We start from the raw sequence: 18,655 nt of genomic DNA, 5'->3' as shown, positions 1-18,655 counted from the left end.
GACAACACGTTTGAAGGAAATGAAGAAGCAAATGACCAACAGATTTTTTGCTCTGGCTTTTTGTGCATATGACATTCAAACAATGCGAATGTGTTCACATCTGACCACATCTTATCAAAAGCTGATAATGGTGAAATGAACTTGATCATGCTAGTATGTTTGGCCTAATTTCTTGCACTAAAAGAAGAGTATTTCCGATGGAGGGCAAGAGATTTCTCTCTAATGGGAAACCTCTCAATATGTTTCTAGCAATACTTTATTTTAGACATGGATGGTGCGATGGCTACAAACTGATGGACACTACATCCTCTGACATGTTTCCTGCAGTATTTTTAGAGGCAGAAGATTAATTGATGGGCAAACTGTCAATAACATCCGAAAAATGATAACGGATCTTTTAATTGAATGCTTCCATAAATCAAATAGTTTCTATGACTGTTTGCCAAGTTCTAGAAAGATGTGTTGCATGGTTCCCGGGTGAGGTGGTAACCCAGATGGAACAAACTCATCTGAAATAACTTGTGATGGGTTTGTTTCCTACTTTTCTATCAAATGTTAGTGCCATTCTGGGAGATAATCCATCCAATTTCCATCCCTGAGGGTCGGAAATATTTCATCACTGAATCCAATTTCTCTCTTCCTGCTGAAAGAGGGAGATGTGAGATGGCAGGCATCCCTAAGGATTTCTCTTCAGAACTTCCAGCAGGAGACTAACTTCTCCGAGAAGTCACCGTGACAATCCCTCCTCCCACTTCCGAATGCAATACACCTACATGTAACAAAGAGATACGCCAATAGACAGGTTCCTTCACGGGGATGAATTCAGCTTGCATCTGATAAAAGCCTAACATGGACCTGGCAGTACTTACCGACAGTTTTTCTGTTATTGGTCGGGGCTTCCACATGGGCTTTGGGGTCATCGTTGAACAATGCCTTGGTGCTGACGGGCTGGAATGCCAGAGTAGCACCCTGACTGTTGTTTTGACTGGCATTCTGCATAGAACAATCAAGTAACCACAAAACAATAGTGATCACAAATTGGATAACATGACTGGATAACGACTTAACAACAATGTAGTTTCTATAAGTAGATTTCTGTTTTGTAGATTACAGAACATTTGGGCATGAAGAACATTACCAAAATTAGAGATACATGTACATGTACAACGTACATGTAATACTGCACAAAAACACTGTAAAAAACTATGCAGAAAAGAGTCAAAACTAAATTCACTTTGAATTTGCAAAATAAAAAGTATATACATGTATATAAATATACACTGTGCTTGTTTATGTACCTACATGTATGCTTTCTTCTGTTGGCAATGTGTATGAAAAACATACATGTACATGTTCTTTATGTAACATTATGATACTTAAGACATTACAGTCTGGCAAATACACGAACAGGTACCTGCACCAGTATTTAGGAAAGATACAAGAACTGTCATACGCTGATTGTGAAATTATTTCACTGAGAGTTGGAATATTTTATAAGCAATTTACTATGTTTTAAATTGTGAACTTTAGAGTACAATGAGGTATTCTTGATTTTTTTTCTTTTGTCAGAGTCTGATGGAAGAAATCAGCTTCTGTTACAAGGAGGTACATATATATGTGAATAGAAACCCTACTGTCCAACCACCATATCACACCCTACCGATACACACATACATGTACATAGTAACAATGAGTTGAAAACACACAGTGCCGTACATGTATTGCACATGTGCACGGCTATGTGTATACAATTTAACACGCGGCACACATGCAGATGTTTCGTAGTGTGGAAGTCATTCTGGGAAAATGGGTCAACGGCCTGTTGACCCATTAATGCACTGCTATGCTACTTCCACCTCTTGTGTTATCCAATCAAAGTGATTCTCCTCCTCATGCAGGAGATAGGATGTGCTAATCAGCTTTACTTCACACTTACAATGGAGTCTTCTGGAAGGCACCAACAAACAGTGAGTTTACCTTTAGCCTATCCTTGCACTTTGCACAAGTCTGAACAAAAAATTAGCTCTGTTTCCGGTTATGCAACCTAACTTACAAAATCATGGATGCAGTTATTTCTTGTTTGGGCTAAGGGGCCTTACATGTACATGTACATGCACGACATAAAAAAGACTGGAAAAGTCTGTGGCCCAACACTACTGTACATGTATTTCCTCTAGGTGAACACAAATGAATGACTGGCAACACGCCGACATGTACTGGTTTTGTAGGATGGACAATTAACATGTAAAATGTACATGTACATGTGCATGTATGAATGGTTTGTGGTAACATCCTGGAAAAAAATCTTTATTTTGAGTTGCCTGGCTTTGAGAACACACTGTAAATCATTCATTCCTGGTTCAGTTGAGTGCCCAATAAAAGGCAAAACCCACAAATCATGCTGTCAATGCCACACATACCAGGTCCCCGAACATGTACATGGAAATATGTAAGAACACTACGTGTACATGTACAAGACATTTACTCGTACTGGGTACATTAAAGCATAGTACATGTACACATGGACCATCTGTATACTCTACACTGCTTACATGTATGTACATGTACATATCGGTACATGTACATGCATGTACAGTACATGTACTGTACATGTACACCCACTCCTGCAGCGAAATTGTGGGGACATACACTCAACATTTCACCTATTTTGTGGGGACCGAAGAACATTGTGAGAACTCAGAAAGGTTCCAAAAACTTGGTTCAAATTTCCCTAACAAAAGAACTTGTCCCCTGAACGTGGTGAATGCCCACCCACCCATACCACTGGTGTGGAACTACCGATATCATCAGCATGGGTTGAACAGTACATGCAATTTTTGTCCCCACCATGGAGCCCTGAATTTCCTACAACTAATGAAGCCATCGCCTCAGCACAGAGCTGGCCGGGGCTGTTTACTTTCTGGTTTCACTGTCAACAGTCATTTACAAATGTACCACCAAGCCATCAATGTCATTCATGCTAGAACCACCCTGTCAGCTTGACTATCAGCTCTTATGCTGATTCATAACCAACATCTTTCGGAGTTGACTGTACTCTCTCCACCCTCCTCCTCGACATCCACTCACAGAAGATTTTTCACTCCTTACTTCAAAATTCTTTCCTGGACTGTTCAGGTGTCTCAGTTGGCACACTGAGTCACCTCAGGGCATCAAGTGTGCCCTTAGTGCATGTCATGGTGCTACATGTAAAAACTGTCCATTTCTGCATTGGACAAGTTTGCTGCATCAACCAATGAACAAAACGAAATGAAAGAATCTTAGAATTTACATTCATTGTGCTGAACAATACAAGAGTCATCAGTCAGCAGTTAATTTCCACTGGACTCTGGCCATCTCAGCACAGGACGAAGATAGCTGATTTATTTCAGGATGAGAAATTGGTTATCAAACTAACGATGTAGTTGATTAAGTCAATTGTAAAATATAATACTAACCTGTGTCTCGATTCCCCTGCCCTCTTCAATTCGCTGCTTTTTCGAGCTGGATTTTTTCTTCCCGCTCTTCTCCGCTGGATGAGAGCTGGGCAAAACATCAGTCCCATTAAGCACAACAGATGAACCCCCATTCTGCTGGGGAGTGTACTGGGGAGGGGGATTCTTCATTCCGCTGGCTGCCACAAAGCCCGGCGGGCAGTCCACCGCCACCTCCCGATGCATGCCCCTCTCCGGCTTGAGTGGTTGTTGCTCGGCCTGCACAACCATCTCGCTGGCATTCTCTTCGGATGCTGGCTGCGAGGACTGGGTGGGCTCGTCTAGCTTCTCGAGAGCCTGCGGTGATAGCTCCACCGGAGCGATGACGCTACACTCAAGTGCAGGTTCGTCCACCACTGCCCCCTGGCCGTTATAATCTGGGTACTCGTACGACCTCACACTCTCTGTGTCCTCAATGTTTGTAAACGGCTCAACGGCAGCACTTGCTGTCACCGTGTTTACGCCATTGTTCTGCAGCCGCAAATCGGGTAAGCTCTCTGTGCTGCTGCTGTAAGCCTCATTCTGAATACCATTCAATGTGCCAAAATCGACCTGCGATTTTTCCCCACTGATTGTCTCGGCCTCTATCTCGGGCTCCGCGATGAATCCACTGTTCACAGAGGGCACACCTGTGTCGGGCGAATAGAGATCCTCCTCTTCTGCAGGTGGGTATGAAAAACCGTCGTCAGTTGTGTAACTGGGCTCACTGTAACCATTGATTACATCCCCGGAAGCATTGGTAAGTGGTGGTAATGTGGCCAGGTCCACAGTATTGACATAGTTGTGACGGGCAAGTTTAGCTATCTTGTCTTTGGCCTGCTGTTCTACAGCAATGACGTAAGCTTCTTGCACTTGCTTCTTCTCTTGGTCTGGTTCTCCTGCAGAAAAAAAAAATCAGACTTAATAGTTATTCTTAAAAGATAGCTGCAGCAATACTCTTTGACGTTATACCGGGAGAGACTGGCATTGAAAAGAAACTATTTCAATATTTCCGCACATTTTTCCACCAAACTCCAATGTACATATAAAGCACACTGGACATGCCGAGAATCAAAACATCAAAGTTATCCAACCATCTGAATTATTTGATAGTGTTCTATACCTGTACCTACACGTACCACTGGATTAGAATGCAGCAAATAAAATGCATTATTACACTGTACTAAGTACCAGTACAGCCAAACCTTTTCTGAACCGTTTCGTGAAAGGTTACCACCAGCGGCAGTGTCTGAGATTGCAGTGACTGCATTCTTAAATTAACATGGAGTCAGCAAGATTTAGGGCATGTTGATGAAGGAGACATGGCCTATCATGTCCGTCTCCTCACTGCTTACATCACGTAGGCTGCATGAACAGATCAAGTCATCCATGTTCAAATTACATGTACACTGACAAGTGACAGTCTGCTGAGGGAAATCTGATTGACAGCAAAGTTCTGCTTACCAGCGGGGATTGGAGTTTGCACTCCGACATTGAACCAGACCGTCAAGAATCTTGAGCCCTGGAGGCCCATCTTCCCCCACACAGAATCACAGTCCACTACTACAAATCTGTACAAAATACATGTACTTCCAAAGATTCTGATCCCATCCAACAGGGGAAATGAGGCAAAGATAATGTTCTCGCCGAGCCAGCCAACTGACCTAACAGCTTCAGGAAGTCAAAGTGGTGAGATTCAATCCCGATTTAGCATAAAAAGTGAGTAAGAATCCTCGGAAGGAATCTCTAAATCCAACTTCTCTGTCAAGTGACCAGTGATGTGTGAGATGTCAGACGAGAAATCGACAGCGATAAGAAACCCTGGGGGACGTGAGTCAATGACTATCCTGAAAATTCTAGGCAACCAAAACAAGCACAGCGCTGCAGTAAACATTGGTTTGTGGTACAAAGTGGTTACACATGCCTGTCAGCAAGTGTCATCTTTTATTATGAAAATGCTGTATTTCTCTAGAGTTAATTTGAAAGACGAGACTGACACAACTCAGCACAAGTGTACAGCTTCTACATGTACTGTTTATGAAAAGAGAAAGAATACACGGTGTGGTGCACTGTATAACATTGTACAGTGAAACTATATACAAATGCATGTATGTACATGTACTATCGTGATGGGCTTACATACATATAAGTACATGTATACATGTACCGTATTTCACAGAGATGATTTGTGTAAATGTACATACGTGTACAATGTGCATGCCCACCCAAGTTATCCCTAAAGTGATGGTAAGCTCAGGGCATGTACATGTAATCTGTATACATCTCTTTCGCAAGTTGAGATTTTTAACTTACAATGTACATGTACAGTACTAGTCCTTCATACCTGTACATGTACATACAAGTCGATGTACATGTATGTATCTTACAAAAAACACGAACAAGTGGTTTGCAGCATTTTGAAGTTTCAGGCTTCCAGAATTGAGACCAAATCACTGTTGCCTTGAACTGGGCTTGGCAATCCAATTAAATTGTGCAACCATAGCCCCTACATACTGTACAGGTACCAATTGTGCATGCAAATACTGAAACATTTTTGGTGACACTGTAAGGTCAAAGAATGTCCTGAAGACTTTTTTACCATGCTACATGTACTTACATGATTACATACCATTCACTGTACATGAATGTGCATGTACATTGTACATTGGATACAGTGGCCACATGTAGGTGTACTCATGCTTCATGTACATCTAGCTGAACTGTTCTGGAAGTAAAGACTTCTAAGACATGTACAACTTAAGGACCTCCCTCAACCTTCAAAATTCCCTACTACATCACTACGCAGGAAACCAACCTTCTCCTTTCCTGCAAAATCCTTCAAAATCTTCTGATGGATTTTTGAGAGACCTACATGTCAAAGGATTAAGCTGATTAAGCTGTTTGTTTCACACATCAGTTTCAGACATCAATGATCCAGTGCTGGTTTACTGACACCAAACCCGCTTAATGGATAGAACAAACCAGCTACCGGTACATGTACGTACAAATGTACTCGTAGTTTGGAATCACTCAGCTAGATCCAGATGAACAGGCCCCCAATATTGTTACATGTTTCAGACAGGAATAAAAGTATGTTTGAAAATGTAAGTCAAGCCTGCAGACATAATATTTAAGTCAACCAAAGCTGCTGCCTCAGCTCATGTGACAAACAAGGAACAACAGAATTATCCAATATCCCACACTTGCATAACATGTACACGCCTTGCTTGGTTTCTATCGGAAACCATTGTTTACGGGACCTGGCTATATACTACACTTTACCTGGGCCCCTAGCCAGCCAGGTGAGTCCTACATGTAGTTGGTACAGTAGTACCTAGAAACATGACTGCATGGGTACTAAAATACATGAAAATATGTTGAAGGGTACGGGTACTTAAGAGCAAGAACTGTGCAAAGACCCAGAATCAGTAGGTTTCACAGTCCTCCATGTTCCTGGATGCGCTGTGGCTACCTACATTGTGTACAAGTACAGTTTATGTAGGCTAGTCCGCTATGGATTTTTCGTTTATCAAAACATTCTGCCATTTGGTATGAGCAGCCAGACTTAGCTTAGTTGTGGTAACTTTGCTTCGAAAGGCATTTGTTCCATTAGGTTACATGAAATTACATGTACACATACATGTACTGTAGCAGGCCTACATGTACATGTACTTGGTTGCAGGTCTAACGTACAATGTATTTCAAGTTTTCAACAGCTGTGTGAAATGTTATTTTACTACACTTCACGCATATTCATGATGGAGAGCCAAATTTTCATTGGACCATTCACCATCATGAGCTGCCTGCCATTTGTCTGCCATACCAAACACTTACATATATGCAAGCTTTCACGCACTAAGTATTTACGCATGCCCAGATAAACTAGTTACCCACGTGCAAGTTCATCTGGGCTAGGATGCGCTTTATGAGAAAATTGAGAAACACATGCATTCACGTACCGGGGTACATGTACATGTCCCCGTACTATGTACCATATGCATGCATGAACATCATTCTAGCTACATCCATGCACATGTACATTACTGGTACATGTACATGTGTACCTGTAAGCGCTACCACATACATGTACAGTACACAGGAAAAAATGACAGCACATGTACAACACAGAAATGCAATAACTGTTCACAAATGTTAAAACATACATGTACACGAATGTGCTATAGCAAAACCTGTATTTCACACTGGTTAAAACATGTACATCTATTTGCCATAGTAAAAACAAACATAAAATGGTTTATTCGGTTGAGTAGTCAACATTAGCTCCCCTCAGTAGTGGAAGTTGTCAAGCTACATGTACATGTACACTGTAGTTCTCTAAGCTTTACCTATAATGTACATGTACATGTAGGCAACTATGCAGCTTCTCAGCTTCCAATACGTCAGCAAGCTAATATTGACTATCCAACCTCTGTTCAATTTTGTACATATGTATGTTCCCACAGCTACTGAACGTTTTATTAATATTCTTAACGTATTTTTGGTTCTCTTTAACCAGATACATGTAACCTGTCACAGTATTCCAGTGACATAAGTCATCTACCGGTATTTCTTTTTTCAATCGTCTTTCGGTCAAAAGGATTGACTGCAAATCCTAACAAATGAGGCAATTGAATGCAACTGTTACAAATATTCAAATGTCCACTGCACATGTACTGCTCCTGTATGCTGCACAGCCTGGTAACCAGAGTTGAACTGCACTTTTTTTTCATCACATACTGGAGGGGGGCTAATTTAAGGATTCATTAAAATGTGACATGGTCCAAGGAACAGGATGAATAGCGCCAGGACAACTGCAGTTGGCAGGCAGCCTTGGTTGCCATGGAAACCAATGGGTGTCCTGACAACATCTTCACACACATGTATGCACGACTGGTACTTTACAGGACTGTTACATGCCCACTACATATACATGTAGATACATGTATATGGGTACCAATTGTATGTGTGCTGGTACTTGAGAGGAATCCTTGGCGTCAGCCGAATTCTCTTGTACAGGTACATGATACAATGATGATACAATGCATCAACTGGGCCTATTGTTGGCTCACAAGCAGTTTGACTGAAAAGACATCATTCCACAGTGTCCTCTGCATTATGAAAATCACCACTGCAAACTTGTCCAAGCAGCTAACTAGAATTGTGCATAGGGTAATTGGCACTGGAGTATACAATCAATGTACATGTAAAACATGCCAGTCTCGTTTTTATGAGCACCTGTAGAATTCTCTGAGAAACACTGCCAGGTGACTGCAGTTTGAAAGCTCAAAGATACAAAGTTTTTCTGGTCTCGCACAGAAAGCACGCACATCTGTATTAGTGCATGTACCTGTGCATGTATATGTAAAGTACGTGTACATACCATGTTGGTTCTGCTAAAGCAGGGAGGAATAAAAAATACATGTACATGTACTCATACTGTACCTACATGCACTACATAGGGTACGAACACCTCCCGAGTCAACTCACTAAGCCCAAGCAAACATTTCCCACTTCACATAAATTTGTTCAAATTTACGAAATTGACATTAACACCAGACAGCCACCTGTAGGAATTATCAATTCACATCAATCACTGAACTGACAGCCAAGTTATTAATTCAATCCCCCTGATCATCTGCACACACAGTGACTGGACTCCGGAGTAATTGACTGTAAAATGCTGGCTTGATCCGACAGCTTTATCCAGCTAAAACGTATGGCTATAGCGGATTTACTGAAGGGCAGTGAAGGATTAGATCACACAACCCCTGGGATACAAACAGATGCTAGTATACATGCACTGGTAAATGTACGTATCGGTAAGGCTGCGAGGACAGGCCAGATACCCAACCTCCCACTGAAAAGAGTGGATACCCTGTTCCATGTCAACATTGCCTAATTATCTCTACAATTTATTGAAGTCAACATCCTGAAAAGAAAGCAACACTTTTCACTGATGAGTAATAGTAAATAATAATATAGCAGCATTTCTGCATTCAAGCAATGGCTCTTATGCGTGTTTAAAGAGAGCAGCTTATTATTTCAAAGAGCAAGGAGTGGAAGCACCATGACTTCAAGTTTGCAGGGGAATCACAGAGTGACAAAAGCTGCATGGACATGTACATGTATGGTTCCAGCTTTCTTTGCAGCAACCACACTTCAACCAAGCATGCTCAACCCATGGATGCTAACTCCATGGCTCAACCATATGGAGAATGCTCACCTGGTTTAATGTGAAAGCACACTTCTAACTAAGCCTGTGTAAATTTATAGAATATTCACCTGCCAGACTGTGTTCACGCAGGAGAAAAACTGTTCGGCAATTTCTTTTATCTACCGGTACCAGTACCAGTTCGATTTGTAAACTCGTTTACCAATCAAGTGGTTCAAAATGCTCCTCGGATATAATGGCATACCGGTAGAATATATGAACAGCTTCAGAATGGAGAAATACACGTAGAAAATTTTGGAATCTGGCCTGATACCCAGCTTGCAGACTGGCCTGAGTTTCTGACCCAAAAGAGTAAACAGATGCCAACAAATATAACTTGTCATTTCTTTTAGATTTTGTTGTCACCGAAACAAACGCAGGTCTACAGTTTGGTTGGTGGAACTTATTTAAGTACATAAACTACATGTACCGTACATGTATGTAGCGTACATGCAGCTAGGTCTTGTAAAATTAACATCTTGCGAACTCTTGTACTGCTTAACGCTTACCAATTCAGCAAGGTCCCCTAAATGAAAAAAGTCCTAAAAACTTGGTAACACTAGTGCAACTTACATTTACATACATGTACAAGTACCGGTACATTTATATGTATACATTAAGTGCACAGTGCAGTTGTTCACAGCCAGACCAAACAATTTACCTGAAAAATACCACTGCTCTGACACTCTGCCCTCAGGAATGTTACTGGTGTAAACACTTACTTACAATCATCTAGGCAATTCCAAACTTACAACAAAGATTTAAAACAAACAAGTATTCTGTTCTACCAGCAATTAACATGCCAAGCATATGCATACAGGCACCAAGTACTTGTTGGCATGTGTATGTATATATTCTGTCACAGATCAGTGGGTTTACCTAATCATGTCATCCAATCTGTGGTTTGCTCAGCTACGCACATGTAGTACGCACTACATGAAGGTGTGCACCATTCATAAATGAACACGTACACATGTATCAGTGTACATGTACATAGTGTGTAAACGTAAGTTTTGATGAAGTAAACAATTTAGCTAATTAAACCCATCTTCAATCATCACACTTGCGTGCACATTTGAACAAATCCACGGTACATGTACGTGTACATGTACATACCATGCGTACGTGCAGAACGTGATGTAGAGTTACTGCACACTCAACTTTTTTATGGGAGGGGGCAGCCACTTAATTTAACTACATGTACCTTAATTTATGTACTTCCATCAAGTTTTATTCACTTTTTCGTCAAACCTCCATCAGTTCACTCCAAATAAGAACAAATTCCAACCAGCCAGTGCAGTATATTTTGATTTTTCCTTCCAATATTTCATCAGTCTCTACGTACATTGTACACATTCACTGCATTGCAGCTGCATGTACACGTATTGTACATCTACCATTAGAACAAATTGTAGTGCAAGATGTTCTTTTGCTCATACAGGTAAAGCTTACCTCAATGCGCATCATGCAGGCAAGTCAATGACATGCATGTACATGTAGATTTGGTCCATGAGTCTGAATTGAAAGTGCATAAGTACAGTCATACAGCAACCAAACTACATGTACATGTAGCATCAATGTGCCGTTTCCTTATTTGCTCTCAACTAGTTCAACTCTAAACATGCCAGTCCTGTAGACAATGGCAGGAATTCTCTCATTCCACGTGCTGTACTTCGTACATGTACAAGTATGTATACATGACTTTTTGTGCGTATAATTTTCCATCAACACTAAATTGGTTCAATTCCTTTGGCAATGACGTTATTCTGAACTGTATGCATTACCAGTACATGTTAAAAACCAACCTCATTCAAAGAAAGCCAATATAAATTGTACAAACAACTTGTTTATCCCCCAAACCTCTAGTGCCACAGGAATTTGCCGCATGGATACATGTACACAGAAGTCCTTTGTTACAGGTACCGGTATAAATCTGTGATGGCTTCTAATGCAATGTATACGTTTCCCATGTTTCTAAAGAAGTATGTATTTGTTGCTGATAAAAAAAACAGTACTGGTGTTATGCCCCAATCGTATACACGTACATTTCATGCCCCAATCGTATACACGTACATGTACATGTTATGCCCCAACTGTATAGACATACTGTATATGTATAACATCAGTTTCAACCTAATTTCCAAATCCAACCCGATTTTGTGGGTTTTACCCAGTGTATGCCTCCTCTGGGGTTTTCTTCCCACCTCTACACCTGTAACTGCTTCTCAGTGTCTCCCTCTCTGCAAGTTTCTTCAGGCTTGCAAGCTACAGTGCCTAGGGCGCTTTAGAGGAATCCTTGGTGTCATTACCAGAAAATAATGACCATGTACAATTGGGATAGTTCCAACTACATTTGCATGTATAGTGCTGCTGTCACACTAGCCCAACTACAGTCAACAAATTTCTGTGAAAAATTTCACAACCTTCTCCAAGTTCTTTGAAGCTCACACCTGATAGAGTTTGTCCAAAAAAAAAATCACCTGGCACTTCATCTGTAACACCCTTGAGAATCATGTGTAGATTGTACTGGGTAGATTCTTCTAGCATGTCTTGATAATATTAATGTACATGTATGTACACACTAGGTGCATGATGTACAAATTAAAGACAGCACAAAGTAGCCTGTGTGGCACACCACACCCTACCAGAACGTGTAGTTGGGCCAGTACAACTGCAACATACACGTATCCCCCCCATCTACATGTAGAAGTTCAGAAGTCGGGACCATATCTGAACTTCATGTACATGTATAGTTTGGAAAGAGACATACCAGTAGTTGGTGTGTAACATTGGCCTTCTGAGATAATGGGTGCATTATGATGGTTGAAAAAAAAACCTGGTACATGCAATTCTGTTGCTGATAAGGAACATTTGTGGAATTTCTATGGACGTGAATCGTTATATGTGTCATAACACAACAACTGACACTGATCTGCAAATCGGCTAGTCCACATGTGGACTGAGCTGGGAATCGAACCCGGACTGCAGAGGTGGAAGACGAGGAAAGAAACATTATGCCAACATGACTGTACCGTGTACAACTTTTTTTGTAAGAAGTATACGGGGTAGTGAAACTGTCCAATCCAAAATTTCAAACCCTAACGAAGTCTTTAAGCAGCTTCTCAAACGCCATGCCAACGATAACGGTAACTCATGCACCATGCACTTTAAGCAACCCAGATGTACATGTATATCATCAAAATTTATGTTTTTATAGAAAATGCTACATTAAAAATATGGTAACTGAAACTCACATGACTGTAATGTGTGGACATGTACATGTGAGTTTCTCCTCGTCATTTGCAAATTTGTGCCAAAGTACACAACAATATATACCGGTACAATATTCTTGATTAGTTTAAATTTTTTTAAAGTATTAATTTTAGTAAGATTTTCACAGTCTCATTTTTATGAATTTCACCTAACTCCTTCCCCCCATGTGGACTGATACTAGTAGTACATGTACCCGGAAGGTCATTTTCTAAAATATATTAAGTTCAAAATATTGTGGATTCAGCCAACTCCCCTCCCAAAAAGCCATTTGTCTATTGCAGAATAAACCTGATACATGAATGTATAGGGCCTACTGTACATGGTTTAAATGGGCTGGTAGAATCTGTAATGCATTCAACTGCCGGTATTTGTTTCACAAAGTTCATCAGCGCATTGTGCTTGTATACCAGTACCTACTGGGACTAATTTTGCATCAGACGGCCTACACTAACATACAGATGCATGTATTTACGTACAAATGTTGAAAATTATCACACAGGGTGCGCACAAATGGTGCAAAATCAAACTCAAATCGCGGACTTTGGATTCTCCAATCTTCATGAAAAGGAAACATTTTCATACTTGGGAAACCACTAACAGAGGGGCACTTTGACCTCCATATTCTTTCCTAATTACCAATAACATTGACCGACAATGAATGGCACGAAATGGTCCTCCATTTCTGCCAGTGCTAGGCCACAGTGCATGTACATGTAGTTGGTTTACACTCCCTGGGGTACACGTACATATAAAGTACACATACAGTGCATGTACATGTACCGGTACATGCACATGTATGAGAAAACATACTGGAAGACAAATATGTGACCCGTCACGACAAAATGAGCGTAAAGTCACATCCTGCTGTTTCCTATTTTCAGGATTCAAAGTCATATTGAGGTGGAGGTCAATTTTTTGGTTTTGTAATATTTGTGAAGAGTAACCTGGCTCTTGTTTTAATTCCAAATACATGTATTTCACAGGATCAAATATTTAAAAATTTCATTTGTTTAGCAATTTTGATGACAGTATCATTCGTGCCTGGTCAGACATGTTGAAACAATATCGGAAACAAAGACGCAAAGCTGCCAGAATGTCAGAGTCACCTTATACTTTTACCATAATATTTTCATGTCCATACCATTAGAAAGCTCTCTTTCTACTTAATTCAAATAAACCATTATCTGAATTTTTTTAAAAATTCGACTTTCAGCTCATTTTGTGGTGACAGGTCACGTTAGGATGAATCATGGAGGAATAAAAAAGACTGGCACATGTAGGTGAATGGCCCACTTACACGTACATGACTTATTCTGATACATACATGTGCATTCAACACTAATGGACAGCATATTGTTCCCACAGATGATGAATTACAGTGCATCCATGCATGTACAGCATGCGTTCAACGTCCACAACAGACATGATGATATTTAAATGCCAAAATTTTACCAAAAAATGACATACGTGTACTGTACCACTGTACACATGTACATGTGCTAGACCCTGGTTATCATGGTTATTCATGTTTTTAAAAGTACTTGTACTCACCAATTCAAACGTTCTAACTCTCTGTCAAAGGTGCCATACTCAAACTGCCACCATTTTGACCAGCATATTATAAATCCACAGAACGTCAATGCATAACTGAGCACAATAAAGACATGCCTGCACAATGACAGGCAGTAGGAGTACTCCTACTATCCCATAACAATCAGGCCACAGAAATGCCTTACAAATGCATCATGCCAGCAACAGGCAGTCCTATTCATAGTAATTTGGCCTTCACTCAATGCCCACACTGTACAACTGTACATGTACACATACAGTACTTCTCAGCACAGTGAAGAAAAAATCAGTGCTTGGTGGTTGTGCAGTGGATTGACACACACAAGGTGGATCACCGGCCCCCACACTTCACAAAGTGGGCATCCCTAATCAATGAATGCGATGGGCGCCAGCCATCCAACTGCCTGATCCCCCCAAATGTACACCAAACATTCCTGGCATTCTTGACCTCTTGGGTGATACCACTGTACAAAGAGGTTGTACAAAAAGGTTGCTCACAATGGTTGTTGTGATGGGTAAACATTGAGGGGCATTGAACCATGATTGGGGGGGGGCTGCTTCCAAGTGCTAAGGTGGAGTGGGTTTTGGAAGACTGTGGAGGAAAAATATCTTCTCACAACCACAGTAATACAAACTAAGGGGTGGAACAGAGAAAAAACTTGTGAGCCACTGTGACAGGCTGGGCTGACAAATAATAACCACAGCAAGACCTAGCACTTCCACTTTCATAACAGGGCAGAAAGCTGACAAAAAAATGACCCCCAGGGATTCTGAGGTCCAACCATCACAAGCCTGTACCTGTACATGTAACTTTCACTTTACAGTTGCACTATATTACAGTGTACTTGTGTGAGCTTGAATCTTGGACAGAATTCCTAGAACTTTTTACCTAATAAATTGTAAATCAATAGAAAAACATCTGCCAAATCTTGTGCTTCAAGGCACAATTGATAGTGTAGCTTTGAATACTTGTACAGTATACCTCAAGGTATTATAACAAGTGTTTGACATATCAAGGAAAAGCTCGACTGACATTACTAAGTGCAGAGGGTATAAAGCTATCACAAAGTTGTCAGATAAATTACATGACTAATAATACATACCTGAACAAGCAGTGAGCAGGCTATTAAAGCCATGGGTCTCTGTTAGTCAACTTTTTCAACAGAAATTTGAGGGAAAAGGGGAGGTCAAAGTGGGAACATTTTGTTCACAGAGGCATGAACATTTATACGGACAGACCTTCATTCTGTTTTAGACAAGCGGATAAGGCATGCAATATTAACAGATTGATTGCAAAAAAAGTTCTTCTCTGCTTAGCGGATCAATGCACACCTACCTGCACAAATCCTTATCCCTGTAACAGAATTTCAACTTTTACTGATAAGCTGCCTTCGGGCATGATAAGACTGATGTTGCTACAAAAAAGCCACCATGCAGAATTTTTTTTTTCCAAAAGTCCTAACAGCTCTGAACACATACTGTAAATGTGAGAGTTACTGGTAGGTTTAGGCAATCATGCACAACATGTGTTTGTAGTACTAACAAACCAACGATCTTGAGTAATTTCAAGTGCCTGACAAGGTCAAGCGGTCATACATCTATTAATTTTGCAAAATGAATCCGAACAGTCGAAAGCAGCAAACATCCAAACACACATTTCTTGCCTTTCTTTCATAAAACCTACTTGTAGTTGACTTGAGCCGATTTGCCACTATACATTCAACCATACAGTATTTCTAATTTATTAACAATTGTGCCAAATTTCCTTCACAATGTTTGACTACAAAGTCACTGAAGTGTCTGCACTGGACTGTGGGACACTTCTCTAATGGTGACCCATTCAGCAGGTCACCTTAATACAGAGGTGAGTGCAAGAGGTATCGAGATAGGTACTAGTACATCCAATAAATGGGCTGGATGGATGGTTTGGTTAGTAGAGAGCCTGTACAACAATCTCGTGGTGACAGGTTCAACTCCCTTTCAATTGTCAGTTGAACCAAATCAAAGCATGAATACAGCACACTGTGAGAATCTGTTTTACACCAGTAGTCTAAATCAATGAACATGTGCTTTACGGGTTCACAACCAAATCCTGTGCACCTTCCCCTTCTCATAATTATTTGCAATGCCCGACTTGGATCACCTTTGTTTCTGGGAGTTCATCAATTTTAAAGAGAGACAGACGACAGGAGTCAGGTTGGCTTGGCATAGTGGCTCTTTCCTTACCTTTCACCTTTGCAGCCCTGAGGTTCAAACTGCACCTAGGTGGACATGCGGATTGGGTTTTCAGTCCCTCCCTGATTCTGTGGGTTTCCCCTGAAATATTTATCCAGGGTTTTCCTCCAAATGTTTCAAGCAAACATTCCATCATTTAACTGACTTCTTCATTGTCACTCCTACATGTCAGTATCCTGTAATTGGCTCTGAATGTGCTTCTGGACGAACAACAATAAACAGATCAAGATCATAAAGCATATCGCTTGAGTGTTGACCCACCAGCTACTAAAAGACCTTCCCGGGGGCAACTTGGGTGTGCACGGTAGATATAGTGCTAAGTGTCTTGCTCCAGTTTTCATAACTGAACCAACATCAGTGACAAGAAACACCACACTGGAAAACTGAAAGCCAATGATACTTCAAATGAAACCGTTTCCAAACAAGCACGCACATGGAGGGACCTAATCCTTTTAAACTTGGCCAGTTGGTGAAAGGGGGGGGAGCTCAGGTCGTATCACTCTGCTACAGGGGTGCTGGCCACTAATCCCAGGCTCAATGAACAAATTCCTCCCTTGGGTATCTGTAGAAGGAACCTGGCCACTGGCCCAGAAGTGTGGTGCATGTACACGAAGTAGTTACTAGTATGGGTAGATAACATTCAAAGTGAGCCATGTGCAATGCCTTTAAAATCAAATGCTCCAGCGTGTCAATTTACCAAGAAGAGGCCAGTGTACATGCACATGTGTACCTCTACCCCTCAATTATCAAGGACAGCTTTTGCTTTTTCTCTTTCCTTACTTTCCAAGCTGTAATAAATTGATTTTTTGTGAAGCATTTTCAAAGTACATGTACCATGTACATTGTACACATGCCCACACACCTTGACAAGTCAGTCACAGATATGTACCTGGTTGTAAAGTCAAACAGCAGTAAAGTTTTGCGGCAAAGATAAAAATGCTTTGAGTCAAACCAAACCATGGTCAAACATGGTGGTTTCTGATGCATTCCCAGAAATGTAAACACAGAGCTGGGATGATGTAAGTGGTCACATATATAACTTCATATGCATGGAATTTCCCAAAGGTCAATGAAGGGTATTTGGGGTGGAATGAGTCTTTAAGACATTCCTATCAGAACACTGAATGGTGGTTCGATCATTTGTCAAGGTTGTTTCTTTGCCGATGCTCGGGGTGGTCCATTCCTGCTTCAACAGCCCTGGTCAAACCACAATTGCACAATTCAGCCTCCATTCACGCGTTCTGCAGACTACATCTCTCCCTGCTTTTGCAGCTGCTGGCATCTCATGCAACAAGGTTTCCTTTTCAGTGGCTTCCGATCCTCTGTACTTTCATTATAAAACAAACCAACAACAAAGCCATGCCAAACAGGCCAATCCACATAGTTACCCAGAGAAGTCCAACCATCCTTCCTTCCGGTGATGTCACTCAAATGATTGCTAACAACCTGTACACCAACTAACTCTCTCGAGGCACCTTACATCCATGATACTGTTAACTGAGTGATTGGAACAGTTATTCAAAATATTCTTACCTCCAGAGAGGCCAATTCTTCTCCTGACACGCAGTGAAATTGTCCGTGACCGTACGCACTATAATATGGAAACAAAGAATGTGTAAGAAACAGTACACGTACGCAACTAGGGCACATTGACTTGAGGGATTATTTGCTTCAAGAATACTTGAACAAACGTGTTCATTCCAACATTCTGGTATTTCTTGTGAGCAACCACAGGGGAATAGCCATCACAAGTTGCTGTTGAGCTACAGATATTATGGCAAAAGAAAACTAATGCTGAGTTTCTGGTGAGGACACCATTCACACTCAGTTAAATCTCATCTGTTAATGGTAGGTGCTAGGTTCTCCTTAAGTGCCAACAATCAAAGTCACAATGAAA

At 41.0% G+C, this 18,655-nt stretch overlaps 1 protein-coding gene across 5 annotated transcripts in view; it reads right to left on the bottom strand.

Annotated features, from left to right (window-relative positions):
• Positions 1 to 18,655, bottom strand: part of mpp5 (membrane palmitoylated protein 5) — a 97,142-nt gene that overhangs the window by 32,856 nt on the left and 45,631 nt on the right. For all 5 annotated transcript variants that reach the window (XM_022238054.2, XM_022238088.2, XM_022238071.2 and 2 more), the window contains 3 exons: positions 18,292 to 18,349; positions 3,456 to 4,369; positions 870 to 993 (listed from right to left, as the gene is read on the bottom strand). In XM_022238054.2, coding sequence (XP_022093746.2) covers positions 870 to 993; positions 3,456 to 4,369; positions 18,292 to 18,349 — 1,096 coding nt within the window. The remainder of the gene's footprint in view (positions 1 to 869; positions 994 to 3,455; positions 4,370 to 18,291; positions 18,350 to 18,655) is intronic.

Source organism: Acanthaster planci, linkage group LG01 (assembly GCF_054643075.1).
Source record: "Acanthaster planci isolate LZ-2023a linkage group LG01, COTS_SCS, whole genome shotgun sequence".
In the NCBI taxonomy this organism is placed as follows: Eukaryota; Metazoa; Echinodermata; class Asteroidea; order Valvatida; family Acanthasteridae; genus Acanthaster; species Acanthaster planci.
The sequence above is the reverse complement of the archived record's forward strand: the minus strand, read 5'-3'. Positions and strand labels throughout refer to the sequence as shown.